Raw genomic sequence first — 18,157 nt, 5'->3', positions numbered from 1 at the left:
TCCTCTGGATCTTTTCTGGATCCTGTTCGTTATTCTGCATTAATAAGTTCTGATTTTTTTTTTTGTTGTTGTTACATTTGTACCCCGCGCTTTCCCACTCATGGCAGGCTCAATGCGGCTTACATGGGGCAATGGAGGGTTGTTATTCCACCAATGTGGCCGCGCAGGCTTCTGCTTCTGTGAGTCTGACGTCCTGCACAGCCTTCTACATGGAATGTTGCTACAACATTCCATGTAGAAACTCCAATAGTAGCAACATTCCATGTAGAATCTCCAATAGTATCTATTTTATTTTTGTTACATTTGTACCCTGCGCTTTCCCACTCATGGCAGGCTCAATGCGGCTTACATGGGGCAATGGAGGGTTAAGTGACTTGCCCAGAGTCACAAGGAGCTGCCTGTGCCTGAAGTGGGAATCGAACTCAGTTCCTCAGTTCCCCAGGACCAAAGTCCGTCACCCTAACCACTAGGCCACTCCTCCACAAAACCAGTATATGACTTATCTAATAATTCCCCTGTCAAGGTATACCAGTGTGATTCTGTTGTGGTATGTTTTGTGAATCAATATAAAGTTGGTTTATCTGAATTTACATATTCATTAAAAATGAGCCTGTTTCTGTTACGTAAAGTTTATAAAATAATCATAGAACATGTGGCAGTTTTCTTCTAAGATTGCAACCCTAGTTCAGAAAGTTGCTTCTAGAAGGATGAAGTAGGGGAATTATGCAACGGTATGTGTGGCAAGGGACTTGGGGGTGGAAAATTGGCGCCAGAACAGCGCGGGGGATTAAAGCCCTCATGATCAAAACTAATAGCTTGCAAATCCATGCAAGCTATTAGTTTTGATCAAGGGGGTATTTCTGCGGGAGGATTGTGCCCAATCCTCCCACAGAAGTTGTTTAACTGGTACGGGCTGTCAAAACAAACAAACAAACAAAAAAGCCCGGACCTGTCAAACAGGAGGTTTTCTTCCCCCCCCCTCCCCCACCCCCCACACACACACCTCTAGCCCCCCAGACAAGGCCCAGTGGCCCTCTCCCTCCAACCCAAACACAAGGGGGCTGGAGTTCCAGCAGACCTCCAATCCCACGACCTCTCCCCTCAACACAAGGGCACAAAGGAGCTGAGGTCCACCCCAACCCCAGCACAAAAAAATGTATCTACCTGTGGCCCAATGGGCAACATACCCCCCCCCCCCCCCCACACACACACACCCAGTAGGAAATCCATGCCCAGCACATCCCAGGATGCACAGGGCAAGGCACTACCATTTTGGAGGTGGCGCTGGAAGGAGGAGGGGGTGTTACTCCCTCCTCATTATCACAAGTTAAGGGGAGGTGGCCTTTAGACCACCAGAGTGGGTGGGGGTTGGGGGTATGTTGTCCACTGGGCCACCAGGGAAGTATTTTTTTGTGTCGGGGGGGGGGGGGGGTTAGGGAGGCTAGAAGTCCTCTGGACCTCAGCCCCCCCCCACGCCCTTGTGTAAGGGGGGGGGGTCGAGGGCTGGAGGTCGCCTGGACCTCCAGCACCTGTGTGGGTGTCCGGAAGGGGGCTTGGTGGGGGGAACTAGACCACCAGGGCCTCAGCCATTGGGAGTCCAGGAGGTCCACTGGACCCCCAGGACTGACGGTGGCAGCCTGGGCTCACAATGACAGCTTGGGCTGCCTGGATTGGACAGGGTGGGACAGAAGGGGTCTTATCCTTAATGCCAACTCTGAGCTGGCATAGGGTCAACACGCTATTCTGCCCATACGATCAGAGCACTGTTCTCTGATTATGCGGGCAGAATACAGCAGAGCTCATTTAAATCTAATTTAAATAAGCTCTGTGGTTTTCCCTGGTGTGGATGCTGTAGACGCCTCTGATCATCTGTATGAATGTAAATGCGAGGGCTAGTGGCCTTTAGCACTCGCATTTACCCTTGAACATCGGTGCCTCAGGGCTTTACCAGAACAAAGGCCAGCCTTGGAAGCAGATACTGGTGTCACCATCCAATCTCTATAGGGAGGAATCCCCAGTTGACTGCAGTTTAATAGCAGTGATAAATGCTGCAGAATTGGCTAGTGCCTGCAGAATCTCCACAGGAGACCAGGAGCTAGGCTGAAGCTTCATTGGCAGCAACGCATGAGACAATTTGAGAGGGTTCTGGTAGATTTCAAGGGGAGGGAAGAGGATGACCAGGGGAATATGCAGGATGGGATGGAGATGGCTGAGGGAGACTGAGGTGATTGGAGGGGATGCTGAATGATCTGAGAGAAAGGTGATCACAGTGGCAGGAACATAAGAGGATCAGAGGGTGGCAGGGAGATTGAAGTAGATATGGCGTAGGTAAAGTTAGGTACATGTACTAAATTAGAGATGTGGAGGGGTTTGGGGGGAGGGAACCATTGGTCTGACCCATTATGGCTATTCTTATGTTCTTCTGATCCTGGATCTTGCCCTTCCTGGTTCATAAAGTCCACTTTTTTTTTTCCTCCATATGATCCTTGTACACCCATTCCCGCTCTCCTTTGCTCCCTTTGTGCTTTGATCACCTAACCTTCCCTGAGATCATTTTCTATCTCCCTCTGAGAATTACCCCCCTTCCCCCAGTCTCTATACCCCTTCTTTCTTTCCAACACTATCGCCAAGATCCCTCCCCACCACACACACTTAAAAGTGCCAAATAAACCACTAGAAACACTCATGAGAAAACAGTTTTATTTTTATAAAGTAGCATTAAAATTGAAATTACTTAATGTACAGATCACTGTAATATAAGCAAAATGTGCCACACAGTTGTGCAAATTTTTGAAAGTTCTGCTACAGGAAGAGGGGAGCTGTGATTATTACCCTGCGGTCTTCAACCGTCAGCTGTCTCTCTGACGTGGATGACTTTCTGGCATCCTTGGACGTGCCTTCGGGTGCTTGCCCCGCTGACCGCTTTTGGACCAAATTCAATCGTCTGTTACCCGATAACGTGACTGCTGCTCTACGTAAATTCATAAATAAATGCTGCAAATTAGATGTATGTCCGACTCATCTCCTAAAAGTCGCACCAAATTGTTACATTGAAGAACTGACTTGTTACCTTAACAATATGTTAAGCGCAGGATTTTTCCCGCCAGGTCATGGAAACATCCTTCTCACTCCAATCCCAAAAAATTCAAAGATCAAGCCAGATGTCATCTCTAACTATCGCCCAGTGGCTTCGATACCTCTAGTTATCAAGCTGATGGAGAGCCTGGTCAATGTTCAGCTCAACGAATTTCTAACTAATTTTGATATCCTCCATCATTCGCAATCAGGTTTTCGAGCTCATTACAGCACGGAGACTGTCCTGGTTACCCTCTTATCCAACTTTCGACAAGAACTATCTGTTGGACGAAAGATTCTCCTGCTACAATTTGACATGTCTAGTGCTTTTGACATGGTGGATCATGAACTCCTGCTCCATCTACTGGATACTTTTGGTATAGGAGGACCAGTTTTGCATTGGTTCAAGGGTTTCTTGACCTCAAGGTCCTATCAGGTCATGGTGAATTCCCACACCTCTGAACCGTGGAATGCTTCTTGTGGGGTCCCTCAGGGCTCTCCCCTCTCACCTACCCTATTCAATATAATGATGATGCCTCTAGCCACAGCACTTGCAAATCTGGACCTCAACCCTTTCATCTATGCGGATGATATTACAGTCTACATCCCTTTTCAATCCACAGTATCAGAAGTTGCTAACCTCATAGATGCCTGCTTCTCCACTTTAGAACAATGGGCCAGGGTGTTTCGCTTCAGGCTAAACAGGGAAAAAACTCATTGTCTCATCCTCTCGTCCAAGCACGCACATGTAACAGACACAATGCTTCCAGTTCTGGGCTCTGCCCTCCCGATTGACAACAGCCTGAGACTTTTGGGAGTGCACCTGGATTCACATCTCCAGCTGGTTGATCATGTACACTTGGTCTCCAAAAAAATGTTCCAGGCCATGTGGAGGCTTCGACGTATCAGATACCTCCTTCCCAGAGACTTGTTCCGTACCCTTGTCCACTGGCTTGTCCTATCCCACCTGGACTATTGTAGTGGTATCTATGTGGGTTGCCAGGCCTCCTTACTGAAAACTTTCCAAACGGCTCAGAACACCGCGGCGAGGCTCATCCTAAACGAGCGGCGTTTTGCACACGCTGACCCCCTACGCTTTAAACTTCATTGGCTACCTGTACAGGAGCGCATTGCTTTTAAGATCTGCTCCCTAACACATAAAATCATCTATGGGGTTGCCCCGGAATACATGTTCCCCTTGATTGACCTTCCGCCTAGAAATGCCAACCCTGCTGCTCGGTCCTATCTTCACCTCCATTTCCCGAATTGTAAGGGAGTCAAGTATAAGAAAATCTTCGCCTCGTCTTTCCGTTACTGGAGTCCCAAATACTGGAACACGTTACCTCGCCACCTTAAAACTCAAGTGGACCATGCCCTTTTTAAGAAGTTGTTAAAGACATTCCTCTTTGCTAAGACTTATCCCTCAATTTACCATGTTGATTAAAACATCCCTTGTCCCTTACCCTACTTAGTTCACTTTGTTAGTTTCTTCCCCCATGTTTACTTCTTTATGCTTGCCTAAGCTGTTAAGTTTGTACTCTTATGTAATTCTCTGTAAGCCACATTGCGCCTGCATGTGTGGGAAAATGTGGGATATAAGTAACAAATAAATAAATAAATAAATAAATTATAGGGCTTGAGCCCTTTGATCATGGGGCTTCCGATGCCAATGACCCAGACCAGAGTTTGGGTTTATTTTCTTCTCCTCCTATTTATAAAATTTCTTTTTTTCTTCTGCAGAGAATTCAGTTTCTTCATGCCCCCCTGCAGGTGATGCTGGCTGGTGGTTTGTAAGTGTATCCTTTTTCTTTTTTACCCAGTTCAAAGTCTTGTTAATGAGCTCCATGTTTATGATTATTGTTGACCTACAAGCCTCACATGATCTGCAACAAATTATAGCAAGAAATCCTTGCAACTAAATTTAAATTTAGATTCAGGCAAACTTCTAGTAGGCAAGAATGCATTTGACATTTTAAAAGTTTACAAAATTGCCACAGAGTCTTCATTATTCTTCAATCCCTTCGCAGAGTACCTCTTCATTGTAGATGTATGTTTTATCATCGTGCAACTTTTAGAAACCCCTAACTATTGAGGCCAGCATTCAAGCCACAGTCCGTTGATGCAATCCAGGATCCCTTGGGCTACAGCTCAGTTTGATTAGTCAGACTTGGCCACACCAAAGAGGTCATGTGGTCAGCTCCGAGGAGAGTAGAAAGATGGTTGCCACCACAATGATGTACCTTGCCAGCAAAGCAGTTGCCTCCAAGGATATAACTTGGAGGTGGTGCCTATTCAGACAGGGAAGATTGCCCAAGTCTCCTCAACATAGGTGTCGGAATGAGGGGAGCAACAGGTGTGTCTTGGCACCCCCAAAATTTTCCTTTCATATCTCTTTCCTCGCAAGGGCTTTCTTTTCTTTCTTTTTTTTTTTTAATCTTGCTTCTCTGAAGTGGTGACTCTGCCATCTGCATAAGAGGCATCACATGGCCATGCAACGCAGGGACTTGAGCATCTGTGCATGCTCAAGGCCGGACGGATTCCATCCCCTCTAAAATAGGAAGCTCAGAGGGGGCAGGAGCCAGCTAGCCTTGAGTATGTGCAGATGCTCAAGGTTTCGTGCCAGATAGCTGTGTCTCTTATGCAGATGGTAGTCACCACCTCAGGAAAGCAAGGTAAAAAAATTAAACACCTCACAACGACAGCAAGGAAAGAAGGAGCTGAAGAGGGGAAGAGAAAGAGAAGCACTGGGCAGAGGCTGGGCACCTCCATTTTGAGAGAGCCAAGGCAGGAAGGAGGAAGTGTTGTTCCCACCCTCCTGCTTCCAGGTTTTTTAGGTATGGCACGGGGAGTGGGGGCTCAAGAAGGGGTCCACTGGGCCACCAGGGATTTTTTGTTCTTGGGGAGGGGGGCACCGGGAAGCAGTCCACTGGACCACCAGGAATTTTCTTTAAGCTGTCAAATGCATTTGACAGTTTTGAGTAGCAAACAGCGATCAATGCACAAAAGGGGATCTGTGCATCTCATTTGCATGCAATCCCCTTTGTGCATTGGTCGCTGTTTGCAACCCGGTAATGTTTCCCACAGCACCTGTATTTAACGGGTGCCGCTGTGCATTGGCCCCGCAGTCAAAGCAAAGATATTCCTATATCTATTAGGAGTTTCCAACAGCAGCTGAGAGAAATAGACTTAGACTCAAGAATGTATTTATTTATTTATTGCATTTGTATCCCACATTTTCCCACCTATTTGCAGGCTCAATGTGGCTTACAGAGTTTTGTTATGACATAGTCATTCCAGGATGTCAGTTACAATTCGTAATGTACAGAGATTAAGAAAGGGTAGTGAGAGGGATGGTATTAAGCAGGATAGTATAGAGGTGGACATTAATAGCTGGGTGAGCTGATAGGTAGTTTTGTAAGGTTGTGGGTTCTCTTTGAAGGCCTTGTTGAAGAGATGTGTCTTCAAAGATTTGCGAAAGTTAGTTATTTCGTCAATAGTTTTCAGGGCTGTAGGTAATGCAGCTCTGACAGTCTTTTCCAAGCACATCTGTCATCAGTAGTTTGTGTTCTGCACTACGTTCTCTCAGTCTTCCTCACCTTTCTCTTTAAAATTATAAGCTTATCATTTAAACCGTTTACATTTTATTTTTTATATATTTTTTTCTTTTATACAGCTTACTCTTCATGGTTCCAGTTGCCTGCGCACTGTTTCCACAACAATGGTAATAACGTTTTCTATATTATGAAGCCCAGATTCAGAGGGTTTTTGTTGCCTGTTTATTCAGAATAAATACCAAAAACAGCAAGACTACAAATAAATAAAACTAACTTCCGAATAAATAACCAACTTCATGCAAAACCATTACAAAGTAAAACAAAAAGGATAGCCATACAATGAACCCAACATGGCCGTGTTTCAGCAAACGTAGAAATAAAAGGTCCAAAATTTCCACAAAAGTTCAACACAAAAGGGAAACAGGTGGAAACACAACTTCAAGAGATCAATCCAGGACAAGAGGTGAGATGCTCCAAAAAAAACTTTATTGAGGACCCATCTCACCTCTTGTCCTGGATTGATCTCTTGAAGTTGTGTTTCCACCTGTTTCCCTTTCGTGTTTCAGCAAAGCCTGCATCAGATATGTTTCTTTCAGATATTTCATATTATATAGCATTACAATTAAATACTGAGGGGCCCTTTTACTAAGCTGTGGTAAAAGCACTATCATGCGCTTAACACAAGAAAAATGGCCCGACACCAGATGCGCTAAAGCTTTCTGTTTTAGTTTTGCCATTTATGTGCACTAACCCCCTAATTCTGTAAAAGTTACCAAAAACTGCATGCGCCCAATTTGCATGTGCAATTTAATTGGCTGAGCTAATTAATGCCAGTAATTGGCATTTTAACAACCAATTGTTGGCACTAATTTGATTTAATTGGAATTTATGTGTGTAAGATTAAGCACAGGATATAAGTACATAAGTGTTGCCATACTGGGACGGACCGAAGGTCCATCAAGACCAGTATCCTGTTTCCAACAGTGGCCAATCCAGGTCACAAGTACCTGGCAAGATCCCAAAACAGTACAATACATTTTATGCTGCTTATCCCAGAAATAAGCAGTGGGTTTTCCCAAAGTCCATTTTAATAATGGCTTATGGACTTTTCCTTTAGGAAGCTATCCAAACCTTTTTTAAACCCCACTAAGCTAACTGCTTTTACCACATTCTCTGGCAATGAATTCCAGAGTTTAATGACATGCTGAGTGAAGAAATATTTTCTCCAATTCATTTTAAATTTACTACTTTGTACAGTGAAACCTCGGTTTTCGTCGATAATCTGTCCGAAAACAATCGGCAAAATCCGAAACCAAGGCAATTAACGAGGACGCCCAAAATTGGGAGAAGGACGTCCATCTTCCGATACAAATTGGGAGATGGACGTCCTTTTTTGATGAAATCCGAGGCAACCAACGAAAACCGAGACAAATTTCTCGTTGAAAAAATCAACGAAATCCAAAACCGACGTCAACGAAAACCGAGGTACTTCTGTAGCTTCATTGCATGCCCCCATAGTCCTAGTATTTTTGGAAAGAGTAAACAAGCGATTCACACTTAAGAGTAAACAAGGATCCACACCTAAATTTTATGCGCGAGTAAAAAAAAAAAAAAAAAAGGGGGGGGGGGATGCAAAATGGGGGCATTCTAGCATTTACACTCATTGTTATAGATTAATGGGAATATGTGCCTAATATAGGGACGTACATTTCTACCACGTTTCAGTTGGTGCAAATGGCCACTCCTAAAGTTAGGTGCGATTCCCAAGCATAAGCGCTATTCTTTAAACCGTGCCTGAGTTTAAGCGTGGCTTATAGAATCACGCTTGTTATTTATTTATTTGTTTGTTACATTTGTATCCCACATTTTCCCACCTATTTGTAGGCTCAGTGTGGCTTACATAGTACCATAGAGGCGATCGCCAGTACCGGTATGAACAAATACAGAGTGAGGTTATGATAGAGTAAAGTTCATGTGTGACAGACAGAATCACGCTTGTTTTGGTGCCATATATAGGATCTAGCCCTAAGTGTGTAGATTTTTTTTTTTTTGGGGGGGGGGGGGGGTTCTTTTTGCAGGGGCAGAGAATAGGCATGGAAGCACTGTTCAGCTAGCACACTGACCACCAGTACACTAACATTCGTAATGTGGGAGTCCTTAGCCCCACTTTTTTAAAGTGGTCACGCACTAACGCTAATGTTAGTAAGCAGACAGAAATTTAGCAACTAGAAAAATGCCTTTTACGGCCATGCTAGAATTGGGCTAAACGCATGGGAAAGTCCCCTATGTTAGGGTCATTTACTAGCACAGCTGATTAAAAGGGCCCCTGAATTTGGAAAGCTCTGTATGTAAACCAATGAAAAGGAAATTAATTACAGGGCACATACCATAGGCCAGAGCCTTGTGCCGCATAATTGCAGGTGTACAATAATCAATAGCACAGGTTGAAAATGACCAGACTGCGTGTGAAATATGCTACAGTGGGAAGACCAAAAAGAATCTGAAATGGTAACCAGAATTTTTTTTAATATTGATGAGGAATTGATCATTTAGATCGTCATTAGCTCTTTAAGATCTGTAGGGTAGGTCTGGAGCTCTTTGAGGCTTTTTCCTTCCTCATGGTGTGATGTGCTATATTTCCACATATTTTTTGTCATATTAGTGGGTCGTCATTGTTGATTTGTCAACTGATTGACAGCAACAGTAGATGAAACTATTATACATTATTGTTTCTTTCATTATCTTGCTAAAATAATTCTTTTACATTTAATTGTAAGGCTAGAATTTAATTGTAAAGCTAGTTCCAAAGACGTCTGTGCTTATATGTGCATATTGTAATATGTTGGTATCATAAATATTCATGTCACCTCTAGTAACCAGCAGACTCATTCTATCTAGACTAAAATGTATTAAGGGGTAAATTCTATAAATGTCGCCTTAAAAATTGGCGCCGAGAAACCACTTTCCTGCTCATTTTTGAAAGAGATGGGCGACCAAAAAGTGACACAAAAGGCACATGGGTGTCCCCGTGAAAGAAGGTTGGCCAAATCCAATAATCAAAACCGGGCCATAAGGGCGTCCTCAAGGTGAGGACACCCATCTATGGTCGGCCCCACAGGGGGCGTGTTATGGGCGGTGTTACGTGACGAGCGCCCCCAGCGTATAACGGCTTCCGAAATGGTTTCACATGGGTCGGAACATGGGCGTTTTTAATTAGACCTGAAATAAAAGCGACCAGAGTAAGGGAGAAGTCGTCTTTAGACCCATTAGCGATTTTGTGGAGTTGGAGCGTGGCGAGATCGTTGTTGGGAGAGAAAGCTGAATTGTTGTTTGCAGAGAAAGCTGAGAGTTTGTTGAGTACCTGTTACCTTTGTCTGTGTGCTGTGGTCAGAACGTTTTCAGCCTCACCTGCCTCATTTGTGTTTTACCTTTTCACGTTTCCCTACCTACACCTTCTAGCCCCCAAACCCAGACACCACTACTGCTTCCTCTGTCTCCCCCATCCCTCTCCATTCACTGTCCCCAAGTTCATTGTTCATTCCCTTACCTGTTTGTAGTCTCTGTTTGTGTTTGTCCTGTGTACTGCTGCACCGTGTTTGTGAAGACTGCTTGGCTAGAAGGTGTGGCAGGAGTGCTTGCAGTGTGGCTCTGTTGTGTGTGACCACATTGTTTGTCGGTGGTGGGAGAGTGAGTGTCAGCTTCTGTTTGTTGCTGCTGTGTTTGACCAAGTTGGTAGGGAGAGGTGAGCACTGGTGTCATTGCATTGCACCTGTAGTGTGGGGAAATGGAGGCACTAAATGCACAGGTGGCTTACATGTTGGAGGAAGAGGGGAGGCACCGCAGGAGGTATGCACACCCCAGAGTTTTCAGGCCCCGTAGCAGTTTCCTAGACCTCACTGACCTGCAGTGTCTCACTTGGTACCGCTTTGATAGGGCTGCCATTCAGCACCTTTGTGACCAGTTCCAACCTCTCCTGTAGCCTGGGACCTGTAGGAACAACCCCATCCCTGTGCACCTAAAGATCACTGATTCTGTCTCTTTTCTGGCCACTGGGAGTTTCCAGTGTGGCCTAGCTGTGAACTTGGGTCTCACCCAGCCTTCCATTTCTAACTGCCCCACCCAGTTCCTTGATGCCTTCCTTACCCACACCTCTGAGCACATCACCTTCCCCACCACCCCCCAGGCCTTGCAGAACAACATGGCTGACTTCTACGCCGTAGCTCGCTTCTCTTCGGTCATAGGTGCCATTGACTGCACACATGTCGCACTAAGACCCCCCCCCCATCACTTTCCCCGCCTCCTCCCCTGGCCCCGTCCCCTCCTTCCCTTCCCACCGTGTTCCTTTGCAGCTGGTGCCCAGGATGAGCTCCCACTCTCTGATGAGCTCCCACTCTCCTCCTGTGTGTCCACAAGCTGGGCTGCCCTGTGGAAGTCCAGCCACTTTGCGCTAAGAGGCTTGCCCTGCAACCTGGGCACAGGACCCAGAAGGGGAGCTGGTGTGGTGGCTGCTGGACCAGTGGCTGGGGAGGCTGAGGATCTCAAGCTCCACTTCTTAGCAGGTGGTTCATGTGCAGTGGTGGAAGTCGACGCTAGTTGTTGTTGCTGCATCAGGGCTGTATTAGGTGCTCTCAGGTCAGGGTGTAGGCCCTCGATGCTGTGCTCCAGCCGTTGGAGCTGCTGTATCACATCACATTGCACCTGGATCGCTTCCTGTTGGGCCTGGAGCGCTTCCCGGTGCACCTCCAATTTCTGGCGCCGGTAGTCTTCCATCTGCACATTCTGACCCAGCAGTTGTGTGGCAAGGCGCAGTAGCTGCCTCCTCTGGCTGGATGGCCTCTACTGAGGAGGTGCCTCCCCTTCTGCATCTTCAGCTTCTTCTTCAGTGCCACCATCAGCAAAGGCTGTGGGTGGTGGAGGGAGAGCTTCTGCTGCTGCTGGCTCCTGTGGTTCCACCCCTGGTCGTGTGGTTTCTTGTGCAGGCCCACTGGTTTGCTGCTCTGTGTGCTGGGGCTGGTGGCTACTAGGGCCAGCTTCTTCCTGCGACTGGCTGTCACCTGCATAGCAAAAGGGGAGGAAGTGTGTTGGTCAAAATAACCCACTTTTGTTTTTCAGCATTCATATACATAGCCCCACAGGAAAGACCCAGCAAAGAGATGGTGAGTAGTGAGATTGGCAGGCAAGCCACAGATGTCATTGTACATGGTACAGAGCTGGAGACAAGGAGCGCAGTGTACTACAGAGACTGATGTGCAAGAGAGCCACACAGGCGGGTGGGTAGACATAGAACTGTAGAAGGAGTGCAGAGGACACAGTGGCTACAGCACACAGGTGTGGGAAGGAGATATGCAGAGTTTGGTGATGGGGAAGGCCCCCAAAGCTGTGAAACAGTGCTAACCTGCACACAGTTTAATTATTTTATTTAGATTTTATATTTTAAATATATTATTTACATATATACATTGCTGGAAACCCTTCCCCCTCCACTCTCCCCTCCCTCCCTGCTACTCCCTGTGTCATGGTCTGTAATGAATAGTGATTTGCATTGCATGTGGTGTTCTCCCCCCTTTCCCCTACTGAGGAGCACCACACTGGCCCCCACTTGTGTAAAACAGAGTGTAGTCCAGCACAACAGATAGCCCAGCTTCCTAATGGTGAACCTACCTGAGCCCTCAGGCTGTGCTGATGTGTTAATGCCATGGATCCCCTCCTGGGGCAAGAGCCCATGAATGATGCGTTCAGTGGGAGTGAAGTTACCGGTGTCATCTGCTGGGGGGTTGGCACCAGCCTTCCTCCTGACATCTTGCCTCAGCTGGCGCCACTTTCGTTTGCAGTCTTCCACATCCCTGCCACAGTGGAGGACCGCGTTGAGCTGGTCTCATACTGCTTCCCATTCTCGCTGCTTTGTTGTAGCAGCTAGCCTCTGGCCCGTGGGAGCTAACAGATGCATGTGCCTCCTCTGTATTTCTTGAACCGATTGAGCCGGTCCCTTACTGCCTCCCTTTCTCTCTTTCGTTGTAGCAGCTAGCCCCCTCTGCATTTCCTGAACCAGCAGTTCAATTTCAGGGTTGCTGAAATTACTCTTGCCGGTGGGTGGTTGCTTTGGTGCCATTGTACCACAAGTTCAAGGTTAGCTCATACCTCTCAGCCACCTCTTCCCTTTCTGCTATGTAGGTGCTAAACAAACACTTCTTGCATCTTGCAGGTCAGCTGGTCAAGAGGATTGCAAGAGACAGCAGTGGACTGTAATACACTGGACTCTGAGAGCCATGATCGTTTCTACCCAATTCATTGTACAGATGTCTTGTTCTCTATTGGACACACTCAGTTGTGGCTGCCTGTGGGGTGGGAAAGGGGAAGAGGCCCTGAGAATGGATGTGTACATCCCTCATGGTCAAGGATTCCCCGTTCTCTGTATGTTCTCTGCATTCAAATCTTACCTCTATTATCACCAGGTTCACGGGTATCCACAGCTGGTAGTTTTTCTCCCGCTTTGCACCTCATGTGTCTCCCCGCTAGGTTCCATCCTTCTCTATGTGGTGAACCCCAGTCCCCTTTTTTTGAAGTGCTCACCCATTCTCAAGGTTGTTGGGGGTGGGGAGGGGGGGGAAGCATATATGCACTGAATGTCTTTTCCACATTATTCAACACAGTCCTACAATCCTCCATAGTTCTGGAACAACATTTCTAAATTCTGTCCTGCAAACTATTTTCAAGGTGGCCACAGGTGCGTGCCTACCACGGCCTTGAGCCCTTAAGTCATGGTGAGGGAGAGGGGCTCTGGTTACAGTTCCTATTCAAAATTACCAGCAGGTGGCTACGGCCTGGTGCCTTATATAATTCCTCTAGCCTGTGCCTTTCTGTACCTGATGTATTGTATTGCAGTTGTGATGACGTAAACATCCATCTAATGCTTTTACCGTTGTTTTCCATTTTCTCCTCAGCACTATATGCCATTGCTCATACCTTCATTGTGAAAAGATGACCCAGCTGTTTGTAGCTCCTTCCTGGCCCTCACCAATGTGGTTTGGATGTGGGTAAGGGTGTCTGGTGATCAGAGAGAGCAAACATCGTCTATGCGCTACCTATGGTTATCTCCAAGTTTCTACTTGGAAGATCACTAGTGCTAGACAACATACCTATTATTTACACAACTCTGTGCTGTGGGGCTCTAAGGCAAGGGGGGAGAGGCTGGATGGGCATTTGTGTTCCTCAGCAGAAATGCCCACCCAGCCCCCCCCCCCCCCTTACCATACAGCCATGTAGTTTGTAAGAAACAGGTGGCCTTCTGTATGGCCACACTTATCACACGTGTATACCAAAGTTTCTCTGTCACAGGTCACCTGTCATGCAACACAGATTTCTGCCTCCTCTCACATCAACCCCAGCATTTGATAATAACACATACAGTGGTGGAAATAAGTATTTGATCCCTTGCTGATTTTGTAAGTTTGCCCACTGACAAAGACATGAGCAGCCCATAATTGAAGGGTAGGTTATTGGTAACAGTGAGAGATAGCACATCACAAATTAAATCCGGAAAATCACATTGTGGAAAGTATATGAATTTATTTGCATTCTGCAGAGGGAAATAAGTATTTGATCCCCCACCAACCAGTAAGAGATCTGGCCCCTACAGACCAGGTAGATGCTCCAAATCAACTCGTTACCTGCATGACAGACAGCTGTCGGCAATGGTCACCTGTATGAAAGACACCTGTCCACAGACTCAGTGAATCAGTCAGACTCTAACCTCTACAAAATGGCCAAGAGCAAGGAGCTGTCTAAGGATGTCAGGGACAAGATCATACACCTGCACAAGGCTGGAATGGGCTACAAAACCATCAGTAAGACGCTGGGCGAGAAGGAGACAACTGTTGGTGCCATAGTAAGAAAATGGAAGAAGTACAAAATGACTGTCAATCGACAAAGATCTGGGGCTCCACGCAAAATCTCACCTCGTGGGGTATCCTTGATCATGAGGAAGGTTAGAAATCAGCCTACAACTACAAGGGGGGAACTTGTCAATGATCTCAAGGCAGCTGGGACCACTGTCACCACGAAAACCATTGGTAACACATTACGACATAACGGATTGCAATCCTGCAGTGCCCGCAAGGTCCCCCTGCTCCGGAAGGCACATGTGACGGCCCGTCTGAAGTTTGCCAGTGAACACCTGGATGATGCCGAGAGTGATTGGGAGAAGGTGCTGTGGTCAGATGAGACAAAAATTGAGCTCTTTGGCATGAACTCAACTCGCCGTGTTTGGAGGAAGAGAAATGCTGCCTATGACCCAAAGAACACCGTCCCCACTGTCAAGCATGGAGGTGGAAATGTTATGTTTTGGGGGTGTTTCTCTGCTAAGGGCACAGGACTACTTCACCGCATCAATGGGAGAATGGATGGGGCCATGTACCGTACAATTCTGAGTGACAACCTCCTTCCCTCCGCCAGGGCCTTAAAAATGGGTCGTGGCTGGGTCTTCCAGCACGACAATGACCCAAAACATACAGCCAAGGCAACAAAGGAGTGGCTCAGGAAGAAGCACATTAGGGTCATGGAGTGGCCTAGCCAGTCACCAGACCTTAATCCCATTGAAAACTTATGGAGGGAGCTGAAGCTGCGAGTTGCCAAGCGACAGCCCAGAACTCTTAATGATTTAGAGATGATCTGCAAAGAGGAGTGGACCAAAATTCCTCCTGACATGTGTGCAAACCTCATCATCAACTACAGAAGACGTCTGACCGCTGTGCTTGCCAACAAGGGTTTTGCCACCAAGTATTAGGTCTTGTTTGCCAGAGGGATTAAATACTTATTTCCCTCTGCAGAATGCAAATAAATTCATATACTTTCCACAATGTGATTTTCCGGATTTAATTTGTGATGTGCTATCTCTCACTGTTACCAATAACCTACCCTTCAATTATGGGCTGCTCATGTCTTTGTCAGTGGGCAAACTTACAAAATCAGCAAGGGATCAAATACTTATTTCCACCACTGTATGTAGTGCACAAAGTACACACAGACCCTGGTCAGTGCCAAAAGTGTAACATTGTATTGTAACTGTATACAGTAAAAAAAACTATTTACAATTCTTCCCCCCCCCCCCCCCCCCCCCCAAAACATCCTGTCCTGTCATGGTAGCAGGCATTGTCCTGTCACGGTAGCAGCTAACGAAAACGGAATGCAGATGAGCAAATTAGTATTATAATGTGTATAATTCGTATTATAATGAGATACACTACCGTTTTCCGATCCCCTCACCGTGGAAGGCCTAACGGAAGATCTGCACCTCTCGTTGGGGCTACTGTGAGGGAATCGGAAGGATAAAAAATAATTCTTGCCAAGCTGAACAACACGAGCTCCAAAAACATCTGAGAAGGACGTCTGGAAAACAAATTGTCCAAGTGCTAGGGATGTCTTCTAAAGTGCCTAACATGGACATCCTTTTCTCACAAACCCAAAAAAGGATGTCCCTGAAGAGCACTTGGACGTTTGCAGCTTTCTCCAGAAGGGAGTAGAGTAAGACTATCGTACAGCATAAAGTCGCTGCTCCAGTGCCTCCAAACTCATGTATTACACACTCCAGAAACACTTGACTCTATGTTAACTACTCAGAAAAGAAAAAGAAAATGCTAAACAGTGGCAAAATCCCTTTCTGTGCCACATGCCCCGAATTCGTAACAAAACAATGAGGCACATGCCACGGGCTGCATATGCAGGCTGTGGCCACCGCTTCCTGCATGACACAAACCTCATTTTAAAGACAAAACCCTGGTGGCAGCCAAGGAGTGAAAGCCCCCACAGAGGATGGGATGAGGGCGCAAGCAAAAGGTGGGTCTCTCCATAAAACGTACGTTTTTTTTCCTGTCCTACTCGAGTAAAGTTTTTCATTTGAGCGAGACTTTCCCCAGGCCTAACAGTTCATGAAAAGCTCTCGCAGCACTCGAGCTTTGGGGAAGAAGAGAGCAGCAAATATACCCACTTAAAAACCCATCTAACTGCCACACCAAACCCCACGGCTGCTTTCCTCATAAACTTTTTAATTTCAATGAGTAAAGGGCAAGGAGGGCGCCGGGGAGCTGAAGCTCCTTGAAAATGGATGATTGTGAGGCCCTCCCATGGCCTCTCAGCCAATCACGGCGCGTTTAGCTGACACCAATGACAGCTAAATGCGCTGTGATTGGCTGAGAGAGACCTGGAGGAGGGACATAGACTGGTGTAAAACAGCTAGATAAGAAAAATCGTGGAACAGTCACCGGACATGCACAATGCTGAAATCTCCAGAGGCTGGGCAAGCGCTGGAAAATGCTTAAGGGCATTCCTTTCATTCGTGAAGCGGAGCACCTGTGCTGGAAACACATGGCGGATTATCCCGATTACAAATACCAGCCAAGAAAAAGAACCAGAATTGATGCTGCAGCCAAACAGAATTCTGGGCAAATGCCGGAGAAAAATCCGGGCATCAGCAGCAAAAGTGCCAAGGGCTCTGGGAAAAAAATGTAACAAATCTGTGTGAAAATCTGCAACGATTATGGGGACGACTTGGTTTTTTTTGAGTCAAAGACATCCATAAAGGACGTCCTTGGCATGCGCAGAGCAGCCAGCATAACGCTTGGGCTGCTCTGCACATGCTCAGCTGGCCGACTGGCTTGGATGGAAATCGCATGCAAATGAGCTAGCAGCGACCAGCTTATTTGCATGCGATTTCCTTGATGCATGCCCGTTTCTTACCGAATCGTTAAGGGAAGGGCTTTAACGTTTTAGTTAGTGCATCTACCCTTAGGTTTTTTCTTACTTTTTCAGAATGAGAAAAGGAAAGAGCTATGGGGATCGGGGTTACTGCAATGCCTCTCATTCTTGTTTCCTGCATTGTCTCATCTGTTGTTTGTTTCCCAGCTGGGTGCACAAGCTCAGCTATCAGTGGCTTGAAAGATTCTGAATACAGATAAGAAATCTAAGGCTCATCTAGTCTGCCTTACTTCCTGTTGTGCTTGTCCAAGGCAACCTTGAGTTCTGGTATCTTTTTTTGCCTTCTGCTACCACTAGGCATAAATAGAGCATGTCTGTGCCTGCCAATTTTTCTTTTTAATTCATTATGTGTCATCATTCGTTTACTGTGTGCTGCCTAGAACCGTAATGAGTGGGCAGGCTGTAAATTATTTTAAATATTGGGAGAAGAGGGAACATCCGTGCAGCCTCTAGCACATTCTGCTACTGAGCCAGTAGGCATAGCACAGTGTGCTAACTGCATAAGCTTTGCTGCTTCTATGAGAACCCCACCATGGCTTTTTGAGACATTAGGGTGATTTGTTGCACTGGGAATTGTTTTATTTTTAAATCAAGGTATATTTGTCAGTAAATGGGATTAGTGCCTCAGGGCACCTAAGCCCTTCTCAAAAGATTAGGGCAGTGATTTAAAACCCAAAAACGTATGGGTTGGGCACACAATCATATCTCCAGCTGAATTTTGCTGATGCACAGGAACCACAATTCTGTTGAGGATGGTGTCCAAATAGTATTAACTAAGC

General features: G+C 46.3%; 1 protein-coding gene across 2 annotated transcripts in view; it reads left to right on the top strand.

Moving 5' to 3' along the window:
- SFXN2 (sideroflexin 2) overlaps positions 1-18,157 on the top strand; it is a 113,644-nt gene that overhangs the window by 91,380 nt on the left and 4,107 nt on the right. For both annotated transcript variants that reach the window (XM_030202824.1, XM_030202825.1), the window contains exons 10-11: positions 4,816-4,865; positions 6,749-6,796. In XM_030202824.1, the coding sequence (XP_030058684.1) occupies positions 4,816-4,865; positions 6,749-6,796 (98 nt within the window). The remainder of the gene's footprint in view (positions 1-4,815; positions 4,866-6,748; positions 6,797-18,157) is intronic.

The sequence above is a fragment of the Microcaecilia unicolor genome, chromosome 5 (assembly GCF_901765095.1).
Source record: "Microcaecilia unicolor chromosome 5, aMicUni1.1, whole genome shotgun sequence".
NCBI lineage: Eukaryota > Metazoa > Chordata > Amphibia > Gymnophiona > Siphonopidae > Microcaecilia > Microcaecilia unicolor.
The sequence above is the reverse complement of the archived record's forward strand: the minus strand, read 5'-3'. Positions and strand labels throughout refer to the sequence as shown.